A 21,612-nucleotide genomic window follows, 5' to 3' on the forward strand; every position below is an offset into this window, starting at 1 on the left:
GAAGGCGGAGAGAGGGGCCTCGTTGGTTTCTCTTTTATTTCTCTGCTATTTCGTTTTTAGTTTCAGCTGATGGTGTTCTGTGCTTCGAGGGTGTAAATTAGAGCTCTTGCGGTTTATACATTGGTAGCTTTGCTCTCGATGTTTGATAACTTATAAAGCTTAGCGTAGTAGTTGAGAGGCTTAAAAAGCAGTTGACACAATCTAGTACATAATTTCAACTGCTCGTGCTATTTTTTTTAAGAAAAAAACTTTAGTTAAGAATTAACTCAGTGATAAACTTTGAAATACCTGAGTTGTCTGGGTTGAAATGACAGGTAAAAAATATGTGAATGTTTTGCCATCTTGTTTTTTTCCCCTAAGTTGTAAGCCTTGAGTTCGTGATGTAAAGCAAAGAATTTACTATTGTAGAAATTGTGCAGCAGCATCGTATTCAGCTTATTTTTCCGATTCTTCCTTACTGACTTGTTACATTAATGCGATATTATAATGTGATACGTTAATGCAATCTTAAAAACAAAATGTGGGGGGTTTGTCTTACTGCTGAGCCAGTTCTTGAGAGTCAGAACTGACTGCTTGGAAGGCTGGGGCCTTGGGGTATGCCTGCAGCTGACTCCATGTGAGAATTGAGGAAGGGTTCTAGTGTTCTGATTCTTTTATTTTCTCTTCTGGATTTTTACGTCTTGAATTTCCCTGTCAGTTACCACCTCTGGGGCTAGAAGCTGTAAGATGAGCAGAACCTATCTGAGTATTCAGAAAATCCTGTTCTGTGGGATTTGGAGCTAGCAGCCCTTACACGTTGCAGTTGTGCTGGTAGCGTGCAATTCAGACAGCCAGGGGACCTCTCTGTTGTTTTCTGTACTGTATCAGCACTTGCGTGGTACCTCAAATGGCTTCCAGTATAGTATGAGACCTGTATTCCTCAGAAAGCTATTAAAAAGAGTTCAATTAATGAACAATGATTAACAATGTTAGTGTCCCAGTCCAAGTGCTGAAAGCCAAGTCTGCAGGTTGGGTTTGCCAGAGGCCAGTTCCCTTGTCTGAAGGGTTTTGCGATGGCCATACCGTGGTGATGTTCCATTTGTGCATGTTGTGGCACTTCAGTTTCTTCAGATTTATAGGTAAGTTCTTCAGCTGTGCACTGCTGTGGAGTATAACTGGCAGGCTGAGAATTCAAAAGCATTTTCATAGCTTAAGATTCTGTCATGTTTTTTTTTCTTGGAGGAAATGGAGAACAGGTTGTCTGACATGAGCTGCAGAATGTCTTTTGTTTTCCTTCTTTCTCCCAAAGCTAAAATGGAGGGAGGGGGAGAGCCAGGTTGGCATGGATACATGTCATAATATTAAGCATGGCATTCTGGTTTTGTTTCTTTAAATCAGAAATTATTTACATAATACACAGTGGTAATGAAACTGTCATTTTATCAAAGTTTCAGGCAGTGTTCTTCAGCTGTATAGGACCTTACAAAATGTCAAGTTTATTCCAATAGCCTTCCTTGAAAAGGCAGCAGTATTTTTCCCTTAATGTGAAGAAAATAGCTGGGATACGACTGCTGTTAAATGTTATAAATGTGTTCTTTAGTTTATCAAACGGGTTGATTCTTGCTCTGTGACACCGGACAGCCTGACTAAACGTAGCCTTGCCTGTGAGCTCCTGCTTGCTTAGAGTGACTGGTGAAACACCCAGAGAACAGCTTGTAATATTCACAACTTTTTAAAAAACCCCAGAAGAAAATATTTATAAAAGAAATGTGGCAAACAGGTCCTTTATATAGTATTGCCAAAGCTGAGCTGCAGAGCTTGATAAAGTTGCTTTCACTTATGTTAACTGAGAAGCCTCCTACCTTGCAAGATTATGGGGCTGTTTCAGCTTGATAACGTTTTGGGCTCAGCTAGTGCGTGTCACAGAAAACAAGCTATCAAGATACTGCTGCTCCTGTAACTTCATTTCTGTACTGAACTAAAACTCTATGGGAGAAGGTAGGGAAAGGGATGGTGGTGCGGTGGCAAACAGAAGTTTCACAAAATCTAAAATGGGTGCCAAGAATTCGGTGCTTTTAATGTAAAAATTCTAGAAGTTCAGAATTCCTTTTGTTCTAGTTTGGAACAACGCAGCTTTGTTCCTGGCATACAGAAACAAAATAAATGAAACTAGTTAGTCAAACTTTCATTGTCTGGGCTGTCTGACAGATGAGTAAACAATTGCTGTTGTTTCTCTTAATGGTTGCTAACAGTCCAGCTACAGCCATTTTTTAAGGCTGTTAAAATAGAGGTTAGATTGGTAACTGGGGGTTTCTTATGCGAAGATGGCTCTGGTAGGGAAGTGGTGACTAAATAATCAGATGTACTCTGGAATTCCAGGAGTTACTATCCTAGCTCCTACTGCTACTCATCTAGCATAAATTCAGAAGTGGTACTTGAATTGCTTGCTTCAATGAATGCTTTTTGGAACTCATTAAAGTCTTGCAGCCTTTTTTTAGTGTTAAAAATGAAGTGTGATTGAAGTAATGTTGAACTTCGAACAGCCTCGATAGGTTGTGGCACCATTTTAGGGCAGTTGGGGAAGATGTGTTTGTGGCTTTTTTTCTTGTGCTGGTTTTGCTATGAGATTGGGACTCACAGCAAGTCCTTTCCTTGTGTTGCAAGAGCAGACTAGAAGTTGTTGTAAGTGTTCTTTTGTCTTGTTTCTTTAAGTAAATAGCCCCAAGCTTGTGATTTCCTATGTCTGTGTTCTGTATGGAGGGGGATATTTATCCCTCAAACAAGTCCCAGTCATTTCTCCTCTTAGAGATAGCTTGAGCGAAGCTCCATGCAGACTCAGTAATTATGCAGCTGGCACTCTTTTTTTCATTTGTACGTTTAGATGTTTTTGTTTGACAGCATTGAGCAAAGATGTTTGTGCTGTACAGAAGTGTCAGCTCTCTCCCAAATTAATACTGTGATGTTATGCTTGCGGAGTGTATCAGAATCTTCAGTTTGAGGGAGTAACCAGTGTAAGCTTCTAAACTAAATGAGATGGTTGCTGTCAGTGTTTTAGCCTGAAAATAATGAGTTTATCCTCCCCATTTAAGTGTGTGTGCGTCTATATATGTAGGCCCCTTTCTTGAGACAGGGCTTAATCCTTCTGAAAGGTAAAGCTAACAGTTGGGTTTACTCACTTTTATTGACCCACTGAGGGCTCTAGGAGATGGGCTGGTGGGAGGGGATGTCCTCTGAAGGAGCTGACATGGAGGTTTTCTGCTAGGTGACTTATCTTCTGGACCAGGAATCTTCAGACTTGGCAATTCTGCTGATCTAGGTGATCACCTCAAGTGCCTTAAAAAAAAAAAAAGCAAAGTCTAGTTGTGACCTGGTGAATGGCCTTTGGGATTGTGCTAGGTCAGTGGCAGTTCTGCCAGTCATTGTTTGTTGTGTTGGTATTCTGGGCAGTACGATCTTTGATGCGTGGAAGTGCATCTTCCCCTCTCCCAGTGCCTTACCTCCACTCTTCAGTTGTGGTGCTGCCACGTGAGTATTCCTCCACCAAAAGGAGGTCTCTCTCTGCTATTACTAAAACTAGAGAGAAGGAGAATCAGTTGCCTGAGGTTTTATTTACTACAAGAATTACCTGTTCTGCCAAATGTGCTAGGTAACGTGTGTGAGCGGCAAGATGGATGGGGCTTAGCTGTATGCAGAGAGAAGGATATGCAACTGAATGCTGTTTCAGTCTGTGAACGTGTGTCTAAAATGACAAATGTTGTGCTCTTATCTGCTGAGGAGTGTATGTTCAGCTTTGTTACCAATGGGTGGTAGTGGGGGTGTGGAAAGCAAGTGAAATGAATTTCTGCTTGAGCTGTGTTTTAGAATATATAGTTCTCCTACTACTAGGGCAAAATACTCTAGGGATAGCATTTAGAAGAGCAAAAATACATCTGTCTTAAAACTATATTTGGCTTTTTATGTAAGGTTTTTATACTACCTAGTGTAGGCTTTTGAAATTAATTGTGCTTGTCCTACACGTAAAGGAGCTTGTGACCTGGTGCTGGTGTCCTATTTAATATGTAGTTGACATGCTATAATAATGCTGAAACATTTGTTCTTTCCAAAACAAAATTTCTCCCATGAATGAATTACTACCTAATGAAATGGCATGCAAGAAACAAATGCTTTCCTTACAAGCTTTTTATTGCTAAGTTGTTGTTACAAGATAAACTAAATGAATTTTAATTGTGCTTCCCTTGTGCAGTATGCTTCACTGACAGACGTGTATTAGCATAATAGTCTTGCCACTTCTGTCGCTTGATATTTCTTGTAATGCTTGAAAATCAAGTGTGATAAAGACTAGGAAGGCCATCTTTTTTTCCTGTAAGTTTACGGCTGTGATAGCATTTTGTGTAGCAACTCATTTTTCCTACCTCTGAATTTGATTGACACATCAGAAAGATTTCAAAAATATATGAGCAAATACGGAAAGTGAAACTGTATATGCAGGTCATTGCACTGCAAGGAATCCAGGAGAAGTAACTTAAAATGTGTGTGTACACACAAAATAAATGAAAATTAAATGTAACTTGTGTTTATAATCTTAATTTTTTAGAGATGGTGGAGCCAGGACAAGATCTGTTGCTTGCTGCTTTGAGTGAGAGTGGAATCAGTCCAAATGATCTATTTGATATTGACTCTCCGGACGTGGTTCTTGCAACTCCAACTCCAGCTGTTCAGCAGGTTAAAACAAGAACACAGTTGTTTGCTAGAGGACATAAGAGCTTGTGCTTGATGTATGGGGGGAGGATCCATAGCAAAGGGTTTAAGAATGTGGAATTTTCATAAATGTTGTTGCTTCAGCATGCTGATGTTGGAAAGTGACTTGTTAATTCATTTTAATCTCTAGTGTAAAGCAGTCTGAACTACGCTATTTCCGTCAGTATAATCATAAAGATTTTTCTTATCTGGTATTGTTACATTGGATGGGGGATATGCTGTCACGCGTTCTTAGAGAACTCTTTGTGTTGGTTGAGTCTAGCTGCTTCCTACAAAATGTGTAAGAGTTCAGGATGGGATTTAAACCTCAGGACAGCTCTAAATCTGTGAGAACATAAAAATATTTTAGGTGTGGTCTGGGAACAGTAGTGTGTCAAACACTGACATCGCAAAACGAATTACATTTTCATTGTAGTTAACTAACATGGTGTTCAACTCTTTGCACAGGAATCAATCGCTCTAATCTTTATTTTCAGTGTAACTTGTTAATGGGGAAGTCCTTAACAGTGCTCATTAACTAGTATTTTTGTGGGCAGATATTTAGGCTGAAGTTTTTCCTAATAGATATTTGCTGATATGAGTACCTACTGATGCTTCCTTTCATCCCTCTGCAGTCAGTGCCACTTAGTGCATTAGATCTAGGGTTGGAAACTGAGGCCTCAGCTGCTGTGAAACAAGAACCAGAGACTGTATCGACTCCAGCCTTATTAAATGTTCGGGTAAGAACTGATACTAAAGGATCTATATACATATATATAAATATAAATTGTAAAGTGTAACAAAAAAGGAAGGGTGATTAAAATGCCACTATCTGAGTGCTATGTGTGTTGAGACTGAAAGCCTGAAAATACCTGTGTGTTGCTAACTTTCTTTCTGTCTGAGGAGGACAAGCAGCATACAGAAAAACATCTTGGGGTGTCCATTATGCCTTTTCCTTCCCTGCATGAGTATTCTGGGAATACGGAGGTTGTGTAAACTTGACTCTGGTCCCTGAACTATGTATTGCCTTTTATAACTGCAGGTAATTCCTGCAGTGAAATAACTGCAGTAAAACCCACAGTTGTGGTGGTTGCACCTGAACTGAGAATATAAAGAGCAGATCTGCAATAAGGTGGACGTAGTTCAGTGTTCCTGAAAGGCTGCACAAATCTTAAAAGTGATTCAGCCTATTCACTCTAACAGTTGCAGAGCTAGTTCATATGCTGTACATTCTCTTCAGAGTTTCTGTACCTGTAGTAGTAATATTTTCTGCCTAGATGATCCTTCATTTTCTTTGCTTTTCCTTAATTTGAAAAAATGCAAAAACTTGAACACTTACTGATATAATACTGTACTTAAAGGCACTTCTTGCTCAGGCTGTTGTACCACAAAACAGTGCTTGCTAAAAGAGTTCTCAAAAAACTGATGATTCGTGGGCTCTAGTTGAAAGGCTAGCAGTCTGGTTTTTTTCACTGTCATCTAAAATCTCCTTGGTTCTCTGTTGGTAGCAACCACCATCCACCACCACCTTTGTGCTGAATCAAATAAATCAGCTTCCAACTTTGGGGACTACAATAGTGATGACAAAAACAACGCCAGTTACGACTACGAGGCAGACTATTACTGTAGCAAAAATCATTCAGACCAGCACAACTACCCGACCCTCGATTGCAGCACCAGCAGTACGGAATGCCTTGACCACTGCACCTTCAAAGGACCAGATTCAGCTGAAAGATCTGCTGAAGAATAATAGTCTTAATGAACTAATGAAATTGAAGCCGCCTCCTAACATTGCCCAACCAGTAGCAACAGCAGCGAGTGAGTGTTGTTCTTTCTCTGTAACTACAAAATTTCAGATAAATGGTGAAATGTGAAGATACTTGCACACCTTCTTCTATTTTCATTCATTTTTAGAGTGTCAAAGCAAAATGAAGTGTCCAGAAAACCTTGTAAATGTTATTCTAACTATTAATGATAGAATTTAGGGTGAAAGTAACAGAAGATATCAGGCTTTGAAAAAATCAAGCCTTTAGGTTACCATAAGGAATGAGGAAAATGACATTTTAGAGTGCAGCTGGCGTATTGGTAAAATTAATTCATGAACTTAAGTGAAGTTGATAATTTAGCTATCTTGAGCCTGTGTGAGTTCTTGTTGTGTTATATGCTTGCTGTGGAACTATGGCAAGAGAGAACTTCTTGTGTCTTATGAAAGAGGTTTATGGTATGTGCTGTTACTCCTATCACAGGGAGTTTCTCTAAAATAGCTCCCAAGAAAGGAAAGTCTTTGTATCCCTGTATATTTTACGGGAAGCATCAGACCTGTTGTGTATGGAAGCTTGATGCGCTAAACACCTGCTGCTTGCTTTTCATGTTTCTGCTTTAAGATGTTAACTGATTTGCTAACGCTCGATAGTCTTTTCTTGTGTGTCACTTCTAACATATGGATAACATACACGGCCTGCTTAAATGCAGAAAACTGCACATGGATTCTTTAATTGCAGTTCAATGTTTAGACTTGCGTAAAACTGATTCAATTTTTCAAGTTATTCTGATTTTAATAAGAGATAAGATCAGACTACTTGAATTTGCTTGAAAAGACCTCTATTGCTGCTTTTTCTGAGAAGTACGCAGGCTTCTCCCTGTATCCTCATTGTCTCTGAAATAAGGCTTACTATTTGTTTTTATAGGCAGAGTTGGAAGTAACATGTTTTTTCATAGGAGAAGTGCTTTATAGGATTTCTGATATAGCCAAGAAGCATCTCAGTAATTACCAAGGCCCAGTAGGTGTAGCAGCACAGCTGCGGGAAATAGTTCTCTATGTATCTTTGTTAAGTGAAAAGGAAACATGCAACTTCTAGAACCTCATTTCTAATCCTATTTGTGTGCTTGTGTTTCTGGGCACTTTTTTGTGCTTATTCAAATAAAAATAGACAAATACCTTTAGAAAATTCAGTGGCGGAGAAAGATGTGGAAGGAAATGCAGTCTCTTCATGTAGTTCAGGCGACTGAAGTTCTAGACTGAAAACACAATCTTAAATTATGCAACCTCTTTAAGGCAAACTCTTTATTTGCGCAATTGTCTTAATGGTTTTCTGGGATCATTTGCACTAAATTTAACGTACATTGACTGTCAACCTAATGGAAGCTTGACAATTCGTTTAAATGTTTTACATCTATCCTTGTATGAATTTAATTCAATACTAAGCCCTGTTGCTGGTTGCTCCCAAATGTGGGTGAGGACAGGCAAGTTAACGGGGCCCTTCAAGATGGAGACTTTATTTTATAAACTCTAAACAGTTGAGACCAAAGTTGATTTTCTTTTTTTCAGAAATAATTGTAGTTCCACCTAAGGTGGTAAATGCCACCAGAGCAGGTAAGTTCATTTCTGTTGAAGCATCGGACTTTCTGGTTTGTTGTTAAACTCCAAAGATCCACGGCATGGAGTACTTCTCAATATTATGCCTAGATTTGGTGAAGGTCTCTTTTTTTTTTTTATTTTGAAACTAATACACACCTGTCAGATGTGGTATTGCATGGGAAGTTTCTTTAAGTAGCAGTAGGATTTAACTCCTTGTGTGCTCAGGGGCGTTTTTAGTATTGACAAAAACATTACTAGTACTTTGAAGCATCTCTGTCCTACTGGATAGTAGCATCTTTCTCTTTTAATGAGCTGGGGGAGAGGTTTTGCAGTCTGACTCAAAACGTTTGGAGGTATTCTGGTCAAACACAGCCGTTTTTGTTCTTTTTTGGTAGCTGATCTGAGCAATGGTGCAGTGAAGAAGGAGGCTTCCACAAAAGAGGTAGCGAGAATATGGATAAATGATGTTAAAATGAGAAGCTTTTCACCTACTATGGTAAGTAGTACAAATAGTTAATTCGCCAAATGAGTGTGTATTTTATTGGCCACATTCAACTGTGACTAGTTCTGGTGGTTACTCATACGTGCCTTTTGTGTGGTAGAGCTGTACTGAGTGCATCTGTTGCTTCAAAAGGTTAGTTTCTCTGCTAGATGAGTGCTTGATTGGATGACTAAAGCTAACAGCTGCGTAGAGCAGGCAACTTGGGTACTAAATGATAGCTTCAAGTAACTGCTTTTAACAGGCAGGAAAGAGTTTGTTCCGGTTAAATTTGATAAACTCAATTGTTCTGTTTTAAGACACTTTGATTTAAAATATCCCAGTTTGTGTTAACTAGCAATGGGGAAGCTGGAAGACTCCAGCGTGGCTGATCGTTTGGGTGGTTTGATTGAGGACAGTGAACTGAGTATCATTCAGTGTTCACAAATTCTAGTTAAAATGTTCAGATGCTGTGAACTCTTGAGTTTCAGCAATTTCACTGGTAACTAGAATCAGGCTGGTTCATGATGAACAGTTCTCAGTGACTGGCCTATAGAAGATTGTTCAGGTGAATTTTGTAATATTAAACATTTAAGTAATAATTGCTGAAGACTTGGAATTGGTTGAGAGTGTACTTCAGAATTTTCATAGATTAAGATGACAGTAAAAACAGATAACTATCAAATTTTGGGAATGTTGGACCTAACTGTGATAACTATTGTAACTGCTCCCTGAAGCTGTGAAATTGTGTAATAAATCTACAAGTAGGGTGACGTTATGGGAGTACTGGAAAGTTAGATTTTTGACTATTACCTAACTGTTGTGTGTTAAAGGCAGTTCTACGCTCAAACTGTGACTTCAATAAAATGCTGTAAGAACAGTTGCTCTTAGAAGAGAGGAAGTTCCCCCATGTTGTCTAGGTTTGCTAGAGCCTAAGAAATGCACATTTCCTTTTGTAGTTTGCCTGGCAGCTCACTGGTTTGTCTAGTACATAGGATGGGAGAGCATTCAAGTGCAATTTGATGTCCGTTGTATTTCTCAGTTTAATTTCCAGGACACGGTTAAACAGCACATTAATACTCTAATGCAGGTATTTCTCTATTCTAGAAAGTTCCAGCTGTTAAAGAGGAGGAAGAACCTGAGGAAGAAGATGAGGAAGAAATGGGCCATGCAGAAACTTATGCGGAGTATATGCCAATAAAATGTATGACCTACATCCTGGCTGTATCAAAAAGCTGAACTGATGATAGCTAAATAATACCTATGGCAGAGTAAATAGCATACACTAAAATTCCCAGAGAATTTTAATTGGATTGAATGAAAAAAGAGTTTAAGGTGGTTTTTTCTCTAGGAATTTTTTCTTACATAGCGCTGAGTTTTGAAAGTACACAGTATTGTTTTTTAATAGGAAAAGTATTCTTTGGGAAGTGCCTGTTTCAGAAATGCAGTTGAACCAAACTGTTTTGTTTTTAACCTGTGTTAAGCTTTGTTCCTCAGCAGAGGAAATTACCTTGTAAAGAAATCAAATGTTCACTGCTACACTTAATTCATTTTGAGTCTTTAGGAGTGGAATTTAGCCATAGCATTTTCTGCCTATGTTGTTCCTTACTTATTTTTAAGAACTGACTTTTTTCTTTAAAAAGGAGATACCATTTGCAGTTGCTAATTCCGGTTTCCTCTTTTTCTCTTTATTGTCGTTAGAGATGAGAGAATTACTTTGATTTGCTGTAAAGGCAAAGCAAAAGGAAAACATTGCACGGGGTTTGTAGTTAAATGGTTAAATGGTTTTAGTCACAGATTAGATCTGTCAGCAATTAAACTATGTCTGTTCTAAATTTTTTCCTTCTTTCATACTACTCATAAACAGCAGCACATAAATAGTGAGAAGAATGCTGCTTTTGTGATCTTGAGTCTGCCTCTTTTGGTCGGAGGAGGCAAGGTTCAGAGCAGTTTCTCTCAAATATCAAGTACATATCTTTTTAATTTTTTATGAAATGAACTTTAATTTCATTTTTAAAAAGTAGGGTAAGATGGTGAGAAAAGAAACGAAGTTAAGAATTGTGGTTTCTATATAAACTCAGATTTATTTATCGCTTTGCATGTGGAAGCTTAACTCTCAATTTTGAGTGAGCAATGAAATGTGTTTCTCAAGTTCAACCTTTGCAGTGGACAACTGCAGTTTATTTTAGTAAATATAATAACCTATGCTGCAACAACAAAGCTGTTTATTATGTTCTCATCTTTCCCTTCCTCCTCTTACCTTCCCATCCAGTAAAAATTGGTCTGCGCCATCCTGACCCAGTAGTGGAAACCAGTTCGTTATCCAGTGTAACCCCTCCTGATGTGTGGTACCAGACATCAATATCAGAAGAAACCATTGATAATGGCTGGCTGTCAGCTTTGCAGCTTGAAGCAATCACTTACGCAGCCCAGGTATGCTAGGTAGATAGATACGGCTTAAAAACTAACATGGAATTCAGGGAGGTAACTGTCTGACAAGTGCAGCTATGTCAGTTTTATAGTGAGAATGATAGAAGCTCAGAGCTTCAAGGTGCATTAAAGTGCTTCACTGCAGATGAGTGTGAGGTAATACACCTAGGAGAACACTGTCTAATCAACTTCCACGAAGCAGATCTCAAACTGTCTTAAAATTCACAAAGACATTTTAGGTAGTTATTACTGTGAAATAATAAGCTACATCAGCTGTAATTAAGAAAGCCAGTGATGTTTGATATCACTGGGAAAGGTATCAAGAAGAACACTGGATATTATTTTGCTACTAAATTAAAATCTCAGTAGACCCACATGATTATGTTGAGTACACAACTCTCTGCATGTTAGGAAGGAAGTGAAGGTTAATGGACATAGGAAGATCATAGGGATAAGTTGCCTCTTTTTAAGAGTCTTAATGTTAGGATTCATCAGGCTGGCAAAGAGAAAAAGAGGGATGCAGCCAAGGTTTGCATAGTCAAGAAGACAGCAGAATTGTTCTTCAGATCTCACAGAAGTGGCAGAAATGGGAGCTTGGTGAAACTGATAGGGGAATGCTTCTTTACACAGTGGACAGCGATCGTCTTGGTCTAGATGCCACAAAGGCTGTGGAGAGTTTTAAAATAAATATAAATCTGTTAGTGGCTGCCACATGCATATCCAACAATTCCAGATACTAAGGGAGGGAGGTGGAGGTCAGGACCACATAAAGCAGCCAAGTTCATGTACACTCCCTAAATAGAAACCCTTCTTCATGCTGTCAGTAACTGGTTGGGTGGATGGCTGGTCTCATCCAGTAGGATGCTTCTTACGTTTGCTTGTTTATGACAATTTACCTTGATACATTCTGGAGAAGGAATACAAATTTTTGTTCTTTGTCCAACAGCAACATGAAACATTCCTTCCCAATGGAGACAGAGCTGGATTCTTGATAGGTGATGGTGCTGGTGTAGGAAAAGGAAGGACCATAGCTGGGATAATCTATGAAAATTACTTGCTAGGCAGAAAAAGAGCTGTCTGGTAAGTGTATACAGATTTCTTAGAGCAGACACTGTAGTGTCTGTAGTACTTAAATTCAGTGTAACATGTCTTCTGAGAAATAGTTTGCCAACTGGTCTTTGAACTTCTACTGTAACTTGCGGTAAATGTTTTTTTTTTGTTTTCAGGTTTAGCGTGTCAAACGATCTGAAATACGATGCTGAAAGAGATTTGAGAGATATTGGAGCAAAAAACATTTTGGTTCATTCACTAAACAAGGTGTGGAAACTTTTTTCTATGTACAGTTGAGGCAAAACTTTAGGTACGCCCGTGTGACAAGTTGTGTGTGTTAACTGTTGCAAGAATGTACTAATTTCAATAAAATTACTGTCCAGGTCTTGTTTGACAGGCCACCTCCTTATGAAGATCCATGCAGTACTTCAAGTTAATAATGTAAATAGGCCCCTTGCAGGATTAAGTCTTAGCATGATATTTTTAAGCATCATTCTTCAAACCACTACTGACACTAGTAGGGGAATGTTTTCTAGTAGTTGAAATCTTCCTTAAATCTTCTAGACTCCAGCTCTTGTTTTTTTTACTCCCCAGTGCGCATTCTGTATGTAGTACACTCTGTGTATAATGAGTGAATAATAGAATTTCTCAGCAATGTATTAAAGCAGCAGTAGTGTATGAAGTTATTTTCTGTGCCGTCTGCTTAGGATTAGCCACTTAGATAAAATGTGAAATGTGATTACTATTTGAGATCACTGAACTTAAAGTTCCTTTCAAGTTAGTATTCTTGCCTTGTGAAGTCTTAATTTCTAAAAAGCAGTAGAGCTTCTGGAAATTGTTGTTTACGGTAGTGGCCATAAATACACTGAATAGCTATAAGGAGTGTGTTTGAACAACAACAAAAAAGTTAACTGTATTTAAGGAAGCCATGTAGTTGAAGAACTTAAATGTTAATCTTTGAGGCCTCAAATGTAGTCTTAAAGTGCATGTTTAAGCAGAATGCTGTGTAACCCCTTAACAAAATTCCACTTAGGCTGATGTGCCCTAAACAGGAGGTAGGGGTCTGGAGCTTCCAAGTATATAAATGTTAAGGTTAAGATCACCAGCACGCCTTAGTGATAAGGTAGATGGGTCTGAGAAGGAATCTTTTAAATAACTTCTCTCTCTATATTGCAGTTCAAGTATGGGAAAATTTCTTCTAAGCATAACGGAAGTGTGAAGAAGGGTGTCATTTTTGCCACATACTCTTCTCTTATTGGTGAAAGTCAGTCTGGTGGTAAATACAAGACCAGATTAAAGCAGCTTCTTCACTGGTGTGGTGAAGATTTTGATGGAGTTGTATCCTTTATCTAGAGTTGATCATAACCAAACTGTTACTTCAGTGTACATCTTTAAAGACTCCTGTATTTTTATGTGCTGGTGCTTCTAGGTAGCGTTCTTTCATTATGTCGGTAATGAATTGTTTATGTGCTTAGACATAGACTCACATGGCAAATCTGTTACCATTATATTATTACAATGCGACTGTTGCACCAGCAATTAACTTCTGCTTTCTCTACAGAATAGATGAAATGGTACTTAAGTTTACACTGTGCCTCTTTCCAAGATATTAAGTTGTTTTTTCCAGGAGCATTGCTGACATTTTAAAGAATTCAGTTCTGAGAAGTATGGGTAATTGTCTTATTTAATACCAGTGAAATACTTTTTTCCTGAAATTTTAATTGAGAAATGTGACTGATGTCTAAAGTTTAAAATTTACTGTTGTAACCTATCTCTAATTTGTAATTTTTCTTGTTTTCTCCTTTTAATGCTCCATTCATAACAACAAAAAAAAATCAGAGCAAAGCTTTTCCTTAATTATGGTTCAGATTGTATTTGACGAGTGTCATAAAGCCAAGAATCTCTGTCCTGTTGGTTCATCAAAACCAACGAAAACGGGTCTGGCTGTATTGGAACTTCAAAATAAACTTCCCAAAGCTCGGGTTGTTTATGCCAGTGCCACAGGTATGTACTGGTACTACCTGGTTTGCATTAAATGTCTGTGTATGCTTTCACTGGTGCTGTTACAAAGTATGTTCTTCTCCTAGGTGCATCTGAGCCAAGGAATATGGCGTATATGAACCGTCTTGGAATATGGGGTGAAGGAACTCCTTTTAGGGAATTCAGTGATTTCATTCAGGCTGTTGAAAGAAGGTAATATTTTAAAGAGCTATAGCAAGAACACATGTGTGTCATTGAATCTGCTTTCCGGTTCCTTTGTCACTCACATAATCTTCTACAAACTCATCCTGTCACACTAAGGACTTCTCTGCCTCTGGCTTCTAAATCCAGCAAAAATGCAACTGATCTGGTGAAAATGGACATCTCTCTTGCTGAAAATTTTGAGACTTCAGAAGCTGGTTAAGAATGGAGCCCTCTTAGAATGTATTTGGTGTGGAGGAGAGAATGTTTTGCTACTGATCATTATAACACAGTGTGTACTGAGTATGTGCAGTATAGTCAGAGTCTCACTGTATGGAAGAGCCCTCTAATGTTGAAGTGCTCGGCTTAGGCAAGAAGTAGTCTTGTTCTTGTGCTTTCTGGCATAAGAAGCCAGAGAAATTACCTTGCTATTGAAAGGTACTATCTATTTCACAACTTAAAATAAATAAATAAACGCAAGAGGTTGAGAAATAGCAAAGAATAGAACAGTAGTGTTAGCTGAACACTTTAATATATTCTGTTTCTGCCTACTTGACAAGGATTTTGAACACTTCCAAATGTTACAGTAGGGCTTTGTGTGTGCTTCTCACATACCATCTACATGATGCATGATTTTTCTAGACTGCAAATGTAGTCTTCTTTTCATTATAGAGTAAGTATCAAATGAGAATTAAAGAAATTACAGGTCCGAGCTTGTGAATAGGTCAGCTTTGCAATTGACTTCTGTGCTCTCAAGGTGGTATTGCTGAAGGGGTGTTGCTGTTGAAGAGAACTTAAATAATTATTTTCGTGCCAGCATAAATCTCAGTAACTTAGTATGGTTTTGTATGTATTTTAAATCCTCACTGGACTGTATAAAACTGCAATACAACATTTTGTTACTTACTTGAACCAAATTCATTATCCACTTACGATTTAGAACTCGATATTGCTTAATGCATGGGGGAAAGATGTTTATACTTGTTGGAGTATGTATAGTACTCACGAGGTAGGGATCTCATTTTATGCAGAGGACAAATTTCAAGACCCTCTAATTACTGTTGTTTAACTAAACGTATCTAGTGACTTGTTGCCAACATGCCTTTGCATCTGTAAGTGTGCTATTTACTTCTGAAGTACTTGAATGTTTTTGTTGTTTTAACAAATCATTGCTCTTGAAAATGGACTTCTAATATGGACTTCATTTGTTTTATTTTAGAGGTGTTGGTGCCATGGAGATAGTTGCTATGGATATGAAACTGAGAGGAATGTACATAGCAAGACAGTTGAGCTTTTCAGGTGTAACCTTCAAAATTGATGAAGTTCTGCTCTCACAGGAATATGTTAAAATGTACAATAAATCTGTGAAACTGGTAAGAATGACTACTTAAATTTGCTTTGTTTCTTGACTTCTGAGCTCTAAGCTACTTAAGTCTTAATGCTCCTGAAATAAAATGTAGTGCTGTTGAGATACAGGAATGGCATCTGCTTGTCTCATCTTGTAGAGATTTCTCCATTTAAGACTTCAGCAAAAGCTGCTAGTTCTTGTTTGGAGTCATAAAAGCTGTAGTTTTGGGTGCATCTTCCAATATCACCACAGTATCACCATGATACTAGGGAAAAATTAATTAGAATAACAAAATATCCTGAGTTGGAAAAGACACATGAGCGTCACAGAGTGGCAGGGATTGGAGGGGACTTCAAGAGATCAAGTCCAACTCCCTGCTAAAAGAGGTTCCCTATGATAGGTCACACAGATAAGTGTCCAGATGGGTCTTGAATATCTCTGTAGGACACTTCACAACCTCTCAGGGCAACCTGTTCAGTGCTCCATCACCCTTACTGTAAAGAAGTTCTGCATGTTTGTATGAAACTTCCTGTGTTCAAGTTTTAAGACTGTTGCTCCTTGTCCTATCAGTGTGCACCACCGAGAAGAGCCTGGCCTCATCCAATTGCCTTCCACCTCCCTATAGATATGTATGTATAAGCACTTATCAGATCCTCCCTCAGTCATCTTTTTTCCTCAGGCTGAACAGGCCTAGGTTACTCAGCCTTTCTTCATAAGGGAGATGCTTCAGGCCCTTCATTTTTTGATATCATAGAGTCTTTGGATCATCAAGTCCAGTTAAACTCCACACAGATCAACCGATGAGTTAAGCCACGCATCTGAGAGCACTGTCAAAATGTTTCTTGAGCACAGGCTTAGGGCTATGATTGCCTCCCTGGAGTGTTTGTTCCAGTGCTTTGCCATCATCTCATTGAAGAGCTTTTTCCTAAGATGAAGCCTGAACTTCCTGACAAAGCTTAATTATCCCTTGGACATAAATTAAAATGAACAGGGCCTTTACCTGCTGAACAAGTGCTTATGCATGACTCAGTATTCATGTTGCTTAGCTACAGTAATTAATTTTAATCTTTGACAGGTATGACATGAACTTCAAAACACCATTTTACTTTACAAGGGCTGTTCAAAAGTCATTAGATTCATATCCAGAGCTTGCTTATTTGCATGTAGAAGTCTTAGTTTTAACATTCTTGTCTTAGACAAGTTTTAAAGGTTACAACAAAACATCGTAGAAGTGAAAGTGCAGTGGTTTTCTCTTGGATCTTATTTATACTTAATTATAGACAGTTCTCTTTGCTTTTTTAGCCTGAATATATTAATGTAGAAACTAGATAATTAGAAAATGCTATGTATTTGCATTGGCAGTGGTGTAAATATACCTACTTTTCATTATGAGAGTAATTATGTTTTGAATTTACTAAACCGTAACTATTTTCTTTTTTCTGAGTTTTGTTTGATGTATGAGGAGTTTCCTCGACTTGCAATCCCACAGTATTATAACTTTAAACTTTGCTTGTCTTTATTAAATACTAAAGAACATAGCGATGTAGTCTTGAAATGTGACGTGTAAAGCAATTAATGCTCTCTTCTGCAGTGGGTCAGTGCTAGAGAGAGGTTCCAACAAGCAGCAGATCTTATTGATGCAGAGCAACGAATGAAAAAATCCATGTGGGGTCAGTTTTGGTCTGCTCATCAGAGGTTTTTCAAGTACCTTTGCATAGCATCTAAAGTGAAGAGAGTGGTGCAGCTGGCTCGGGAAGAAATCAAGAATGGGAAAGTAAGCTGATCAAAACTTACCTCTAAAAATTTCTGTAAAATATAAAGCTACGGATTTTCTTGTTTATAAGAAATATTTCCAAATGTGTGGTAGCAATGTGTTTTTGTGTGTTCTGTTATTGAGGCTGTTCAGTGAGCAGAAAACAGGGCAAAAGTCAACTTAATCATCTTGGTAACGTACCTTGTATTCGTTTGTTCTTTAGTGTGTTGTTATTGGCCTGCAGTCAACAGGAGAAGCCAGGACATTAGAAGCTTTGGAGGAAGGTGGTGGTGAACTGAATGACTTCGTTTCTACGGCAAAGTAAGATTTTGTCAGAATTGTGGTTTAGAAAACTAACCAGAACACAATATAATGTGTGTAGTAAAAGCTGCATGTATGCAAGATCTTGACAGTATTGCACTAGTGAACTGTTCATTAGTTCCTAGTTCTGCAACACCATGTTAAATGGTGTTTCGTGTGGAACAGCTGGTGCTGTTCTACTCCCAAGTGGAAGGGGTAGTGGATTTGTGAAGTACACGCTACGGTTACACACAATCTTTTATCAGATAAGCCAAATCCAACCTTGAGGCTACCTTGCTGAAGATGTTAATAATTTAATCTCTCACTTTAAACTTTAAGTAATAAGAAAATGTCAGTGGAAATAACACTATATACCAAAATCCAATTTAACAGGTTAAAGTCTCATACCACTACTTTTTAGAGGGTGACAAATATGGTGATATGGGTGATAATTATACAGGGTGCTTCTGTAATAGCACTCACAAGGAGTAATTGTTCATACAAGTCAGGCAAGTTACTAAAATATTGCTTAGAGGTTTCTACTTCAAATGAACACAAATCTGACTGAAGATTTTTTTTCCTTAAACAGAGGAGTATTCCAGTCTCTTATTGAAAAGCACTTTCCAGCTCCTGACAGGAAGAAACTGTTTAGCTTGTTAGGAATTGACTTGACTGCTCAAAGCAACAACAATTCACCCAGAGACAGCCCTTGCAAGGAGAACAAAATAAAGAAACGGAAAGGTAATACTTCTCTTCTTACACTAATACCATAATGAAAATAGCAGTTTTAAAGCTACTGGAAAGTGTACTTTAGGGAAAAAATGTGGGGATGTAAATACCAGTACCAGTAGTCATGAAAGAGCATATTACCAGTCTGTAAGATTTTTCTTTTGTTACAAATTTCTGTTAATAGATCTTAAAACTACTGATGAAGCAGTACAGCCTGTAGGTTCTGGTTACCACTTGGCTCAGAATCTGGGCTGATCTAGTACGGGGTTGTATCCCAAAGTAACTTGCATGTCAGATCACTTGATGCAAATAATTGCTTCCTTTTTCTCATGGCTGAAAAAGAAATCTGGTACCCTTTCTGCTAATACTTCTACCAAAAAAACCAATTGATTATAGAAGTGTTGGAGGAAGAGATCCTACTGAAAAACTTTTCAGCTTCTAGAAATAGAACTGTTTAAATATTTTTTTCTAGTTTGTATGTAGTGGTGGTGAGAAAATAAACCTCAAAAATAGACTACATGGCCTAAACTAACTTTTTTCTTTCTGTCCTTTGGCGATGGTGGTAATGGAATTAGGTGAAGAAGTAAGCAGAGAAGCCAAAAAGGCTCGTAAAACAGGTGGCCTTGCAGGTAGCAGCTCTGATGAGAGTGAAAGTGAGTCTGATGCTTCAGACAATGAAGAAAGTGACAATGAGAGCTCCAGGTTTCTCAGTTCTGGAGATGATGATGACTTCAACCCATTCAGAGATGAATCCAGTGAGGATGATGAAGACGGTAAGGTGATTTCACTGCTTCATCAAGCAAGTAACTGTACTTTTGGATAGTGAGCATATAAAGTCTGTCTTCTGTGTTTCACTGAGCTAAAATATGACTTAATAATAAGTGCGTAGTTTAATTCTAAGATGGGAATTCAACTGTTGAGTTGTATCTCTTTAAGCAGATTTTACACACTAAATTGCAGACTTTATACGTCATCTTTTGTAAAGAAAACATTGTTTTTTTTCCAAAGGAAAGATTTCTAGTAAATGCTTATTAACATTTAGAAAATGTTTCATTTAATCCTAGACCCCTGGTTAATTAGAAAAGAGCATAAAAAAATTAAAGAGAAAAAAAAGAAGAAAAGTATAGACCCTGATTCTATTCAAAGTGCCTTATTAGCTTCTGGTCTTGGCTCAAAACGACCTAGCTGTTTTACTTCAACTGTTGGCACCACCACTTCTACTACCAACACATCAGGTAAGAATAGATTTATTTGGAGTTGATTTACTCTTCTTTTTTTTCTTTTTTGCAAATAAGCAGTGAAATTCTAAGTTGTAAAGACTTCCTTTTATATTTCAGCAAACAGTAACACAAACAGCAGCTTTGTGACAAGTCAAGATGCTGTTGAAAGGGCCCAACAAATGAAGAAAGAACTGCTTGATAAACTGGAAAAGCTGGCTGAAGATCTTCCACCAAATACACTGGATGAGCTTATAGATGAACTGGGTGGTCCTGAAAATGTTGCAGAGGTAGGCTGATGTTCACAATCAGAAATATGTTTTTTCTGCCACAGCTGTAAATCACTGTCATTCTTCAAGGTTATGACCTAAGTATCTGTTTAAAAGAAGTTGTTAATTAGCTTTCGGCATTAATCTCATGAGATGCTCAAGTTTTTGCTGCATACTTTTGAATAAAGGAGAAATTTGAAGATGGTATTGGAATATAGAGAAGAACTCTGAATAAACAAGTTATTTCTGAGACCGGTGGTAGTTTCTTACCAAGCAAGTAATACTAGTTCCTGTTTCTATTAGTGGTGATATATTGTTCTCTCTAACAGTTGTTGGTTTGAAGCTTGGTCATTAGAGATGAAACAGCTTTAGCTCATATTCCTAAGCAATAAACGTAAAGAACATAATAGCTGCATTTGTGAAAAGTCTAGTTATGTTTTTTTCTCAAAAATTTGAGGAAAAACTTCTCACTGCCTGTCTCTATCAAGTAAAAATATCCTGGTGATTTAAAACACTCTGTTAAAATTGTGAAAAATCTCAGCTACTGTTTTAGTTCCTTTTCTTAGTACTCTTGAAGTTCTCTGGAGTTGGAAGCATTTTTGTCTGCAGCTCCTGTTTTCAAGAATGAAAGAGTAAGCTCTTAGAACTTGATGGCTTTTCTTTCTCCTAATAGGCAGTAGCCTCTTCAGGTCAATACATAAGTTCAGGAGTACTCTATAGAATTATTTAATGACTAATAAATCCCTCATGAACAGTAATATAATACTCCATTTCTACATAGATAGGATTTTGTTGTATTTTTTGTTTCCCTGAACCACCTCTGAATAAGTGTTCCACATGTCAGTTAATGACATTGACTGAAAAATAATCAGGTTCTCTTGGTAAATTTCTGAATCAATAACAGGTATTTTAAAATGGGTATATGAATAAGTAGCAGCATTGCTTGAAGCTTTTGGTCATGTGGTAGTTTTGGTATTGCCATAATGAGTTTCTGTTCACTTCTTATTTTTAAAGATGACAGGCCGCAAAGGGAGAGTAGTGAGCAACGATGATGGCAGCATATCTTACGAGTCAAGATCTGAACTTGATGTGCCTGTTGAAATTCTGAACATCACAGAAAAGCAGAGGTTCATGGATGGAGATAAGGTAGCTCTTAAATATGATTTCGAAGAACTTGCCGGATGAGTCAGCCACGTAGAGCCACAACTTGTCTGTGTCAGTTGTCTCACAGTGATTTTTAAGTACTATGAGTACTAACCAGAAAGCATTTACTTGCTATTCTGTACTGTATGTTCTGTTATTCAAACTAGGATGTTGAGTAGTCCCATCAAGTGTGTGGTACAGCATTCTCCACAGATCGGGCTGTGGGTTGGATGGGTATGGATTGTGGATGTGTGGCCACATCCCAATCAAAGTTAGCACCCTTAAACTAGTCTTGTGAAACTGCATATATTTAAAAAGCAAGTAAGCTCTTCATGTCTTTCAGATTCCTTTATCTAGATTACTATGTACTTCTTCTACCAAGAGAAAACAGTTGAGAAAGGGAAGGGGGAAAAAGCACAGACTGTCTTGGTGTGGCAGGGGAAAAAACTGTCAGTGAGAGGATAGAATGAAGGCTGTTTAACTTAACCTGGATTGAGAAGTAATGCTGGCAAGAGTGATAGCTTTCAGCCTTTATCTCGCACTCTGAAGTGAAATAAAGATCGGAATAATCATGAATTGGAGCTAATAAAGTAAGGAGAGGAAAAAAAACATGACTGGTTTATTTGAGCATGCTACCACA

At 37.9% G+C, this 21,612-nt stretch overlaps 1 protein-coding gene across 1 annotated transcript in view; it reads left to right on the forward strand.

Annotated features, from left to right (window-relative positions):
* The window catches only part of SBNO1 (strawberry notch homolog 1), a 30,317-nt gene that overhangs the window by 1,258 nt on the left and 7,447 nt on the right, over positions 1 to 21,612 (forward strand). Inside the window, exons 2-20 of the mRNA XM_021412590.1 lie at positions 4,574 to 4,701; positions 5,352 to 5,456; positions 6,225 to 6,534; positions 8,470 to 8,570; positions 9,660 to 9,756; positions 10,825 to 10,985; positions 11,929 to 12,062; positions 12,209 to 12,299; positions 13,209 to 13,370; positions 13,901 to 14,036; positions 14,120 to 14,225; positions 15,433 to 15,586; positions 17,153 to 17,335; positions 17,538 to 17,635; positions 18,204 to 18,355; positions 18,919 to 19,116; positions 19,408 to 19,578; positions 19,681 to 19,850; positions 20,844 to 20,975. Coding sequence (XP_021268265.1) covers positions 4,576 to 4,701; positions 5,352 to 5,456; positions 6,225 to 6,534; positions 8,470 to 8,570; positions 9,660 to 9,756; positions 10,825 to 10,985; positions 11,929 to 12,062; positions 12,209 to 12,299; positions 13,209 to 13,370; positions 13,901 to 14,036; positions 14,120 to 14,225; positions 15,433 to 15,586; positions 17,153 to 17,335; positions 17,538 to 17,635; positions 18,204 to 18,355; positions 18,919 to 19,116; positions 19,408 to 19,578; positions 19,681 to 19,850; positions 20,844 to 20,975 — 2,787 coding nt within the window. The 5' untranslated portion in view covers positions 4,574 to 4,575. The remainder of the gene's footprint in view (positions 1 to 4,573; positions 4,702 to 5,351; positions 5,457 to 6,224; positions 6,535 to 8,469; positions 8,571 to 9,659; positions 9,757 to 10,824; positions 10,986 to 11,928; positions 12,063 to 12,208; positions 12,300 to 13,208; positions 13,371 to 13,900; positions 14,037 to 14,119; positions 14,226 to 15,432; positions 15,587 to 17,152; positions 17,336 to 17,537; positions 17,636 to 18,203; positions 18,356 to 18,918; positions 19,117 to 19,407; positions 19,579 to 19,680; positions 19,851 to 20,843; positions 20,976 to 21,612) is intronic.

Source organism: Numida meleagris, chromosome 14, assembly GCF_002078875.1.
Source record: "Numida meleagris isolate 19003 breed g44 Domestic line chromosome 14, NumMel1.0, whole genome shotgun sequence".
NCBI lineage: Eukaryota > Metazoa > Chordata > Aves > Galliformes > Numididae > Numida > Numida meleagris.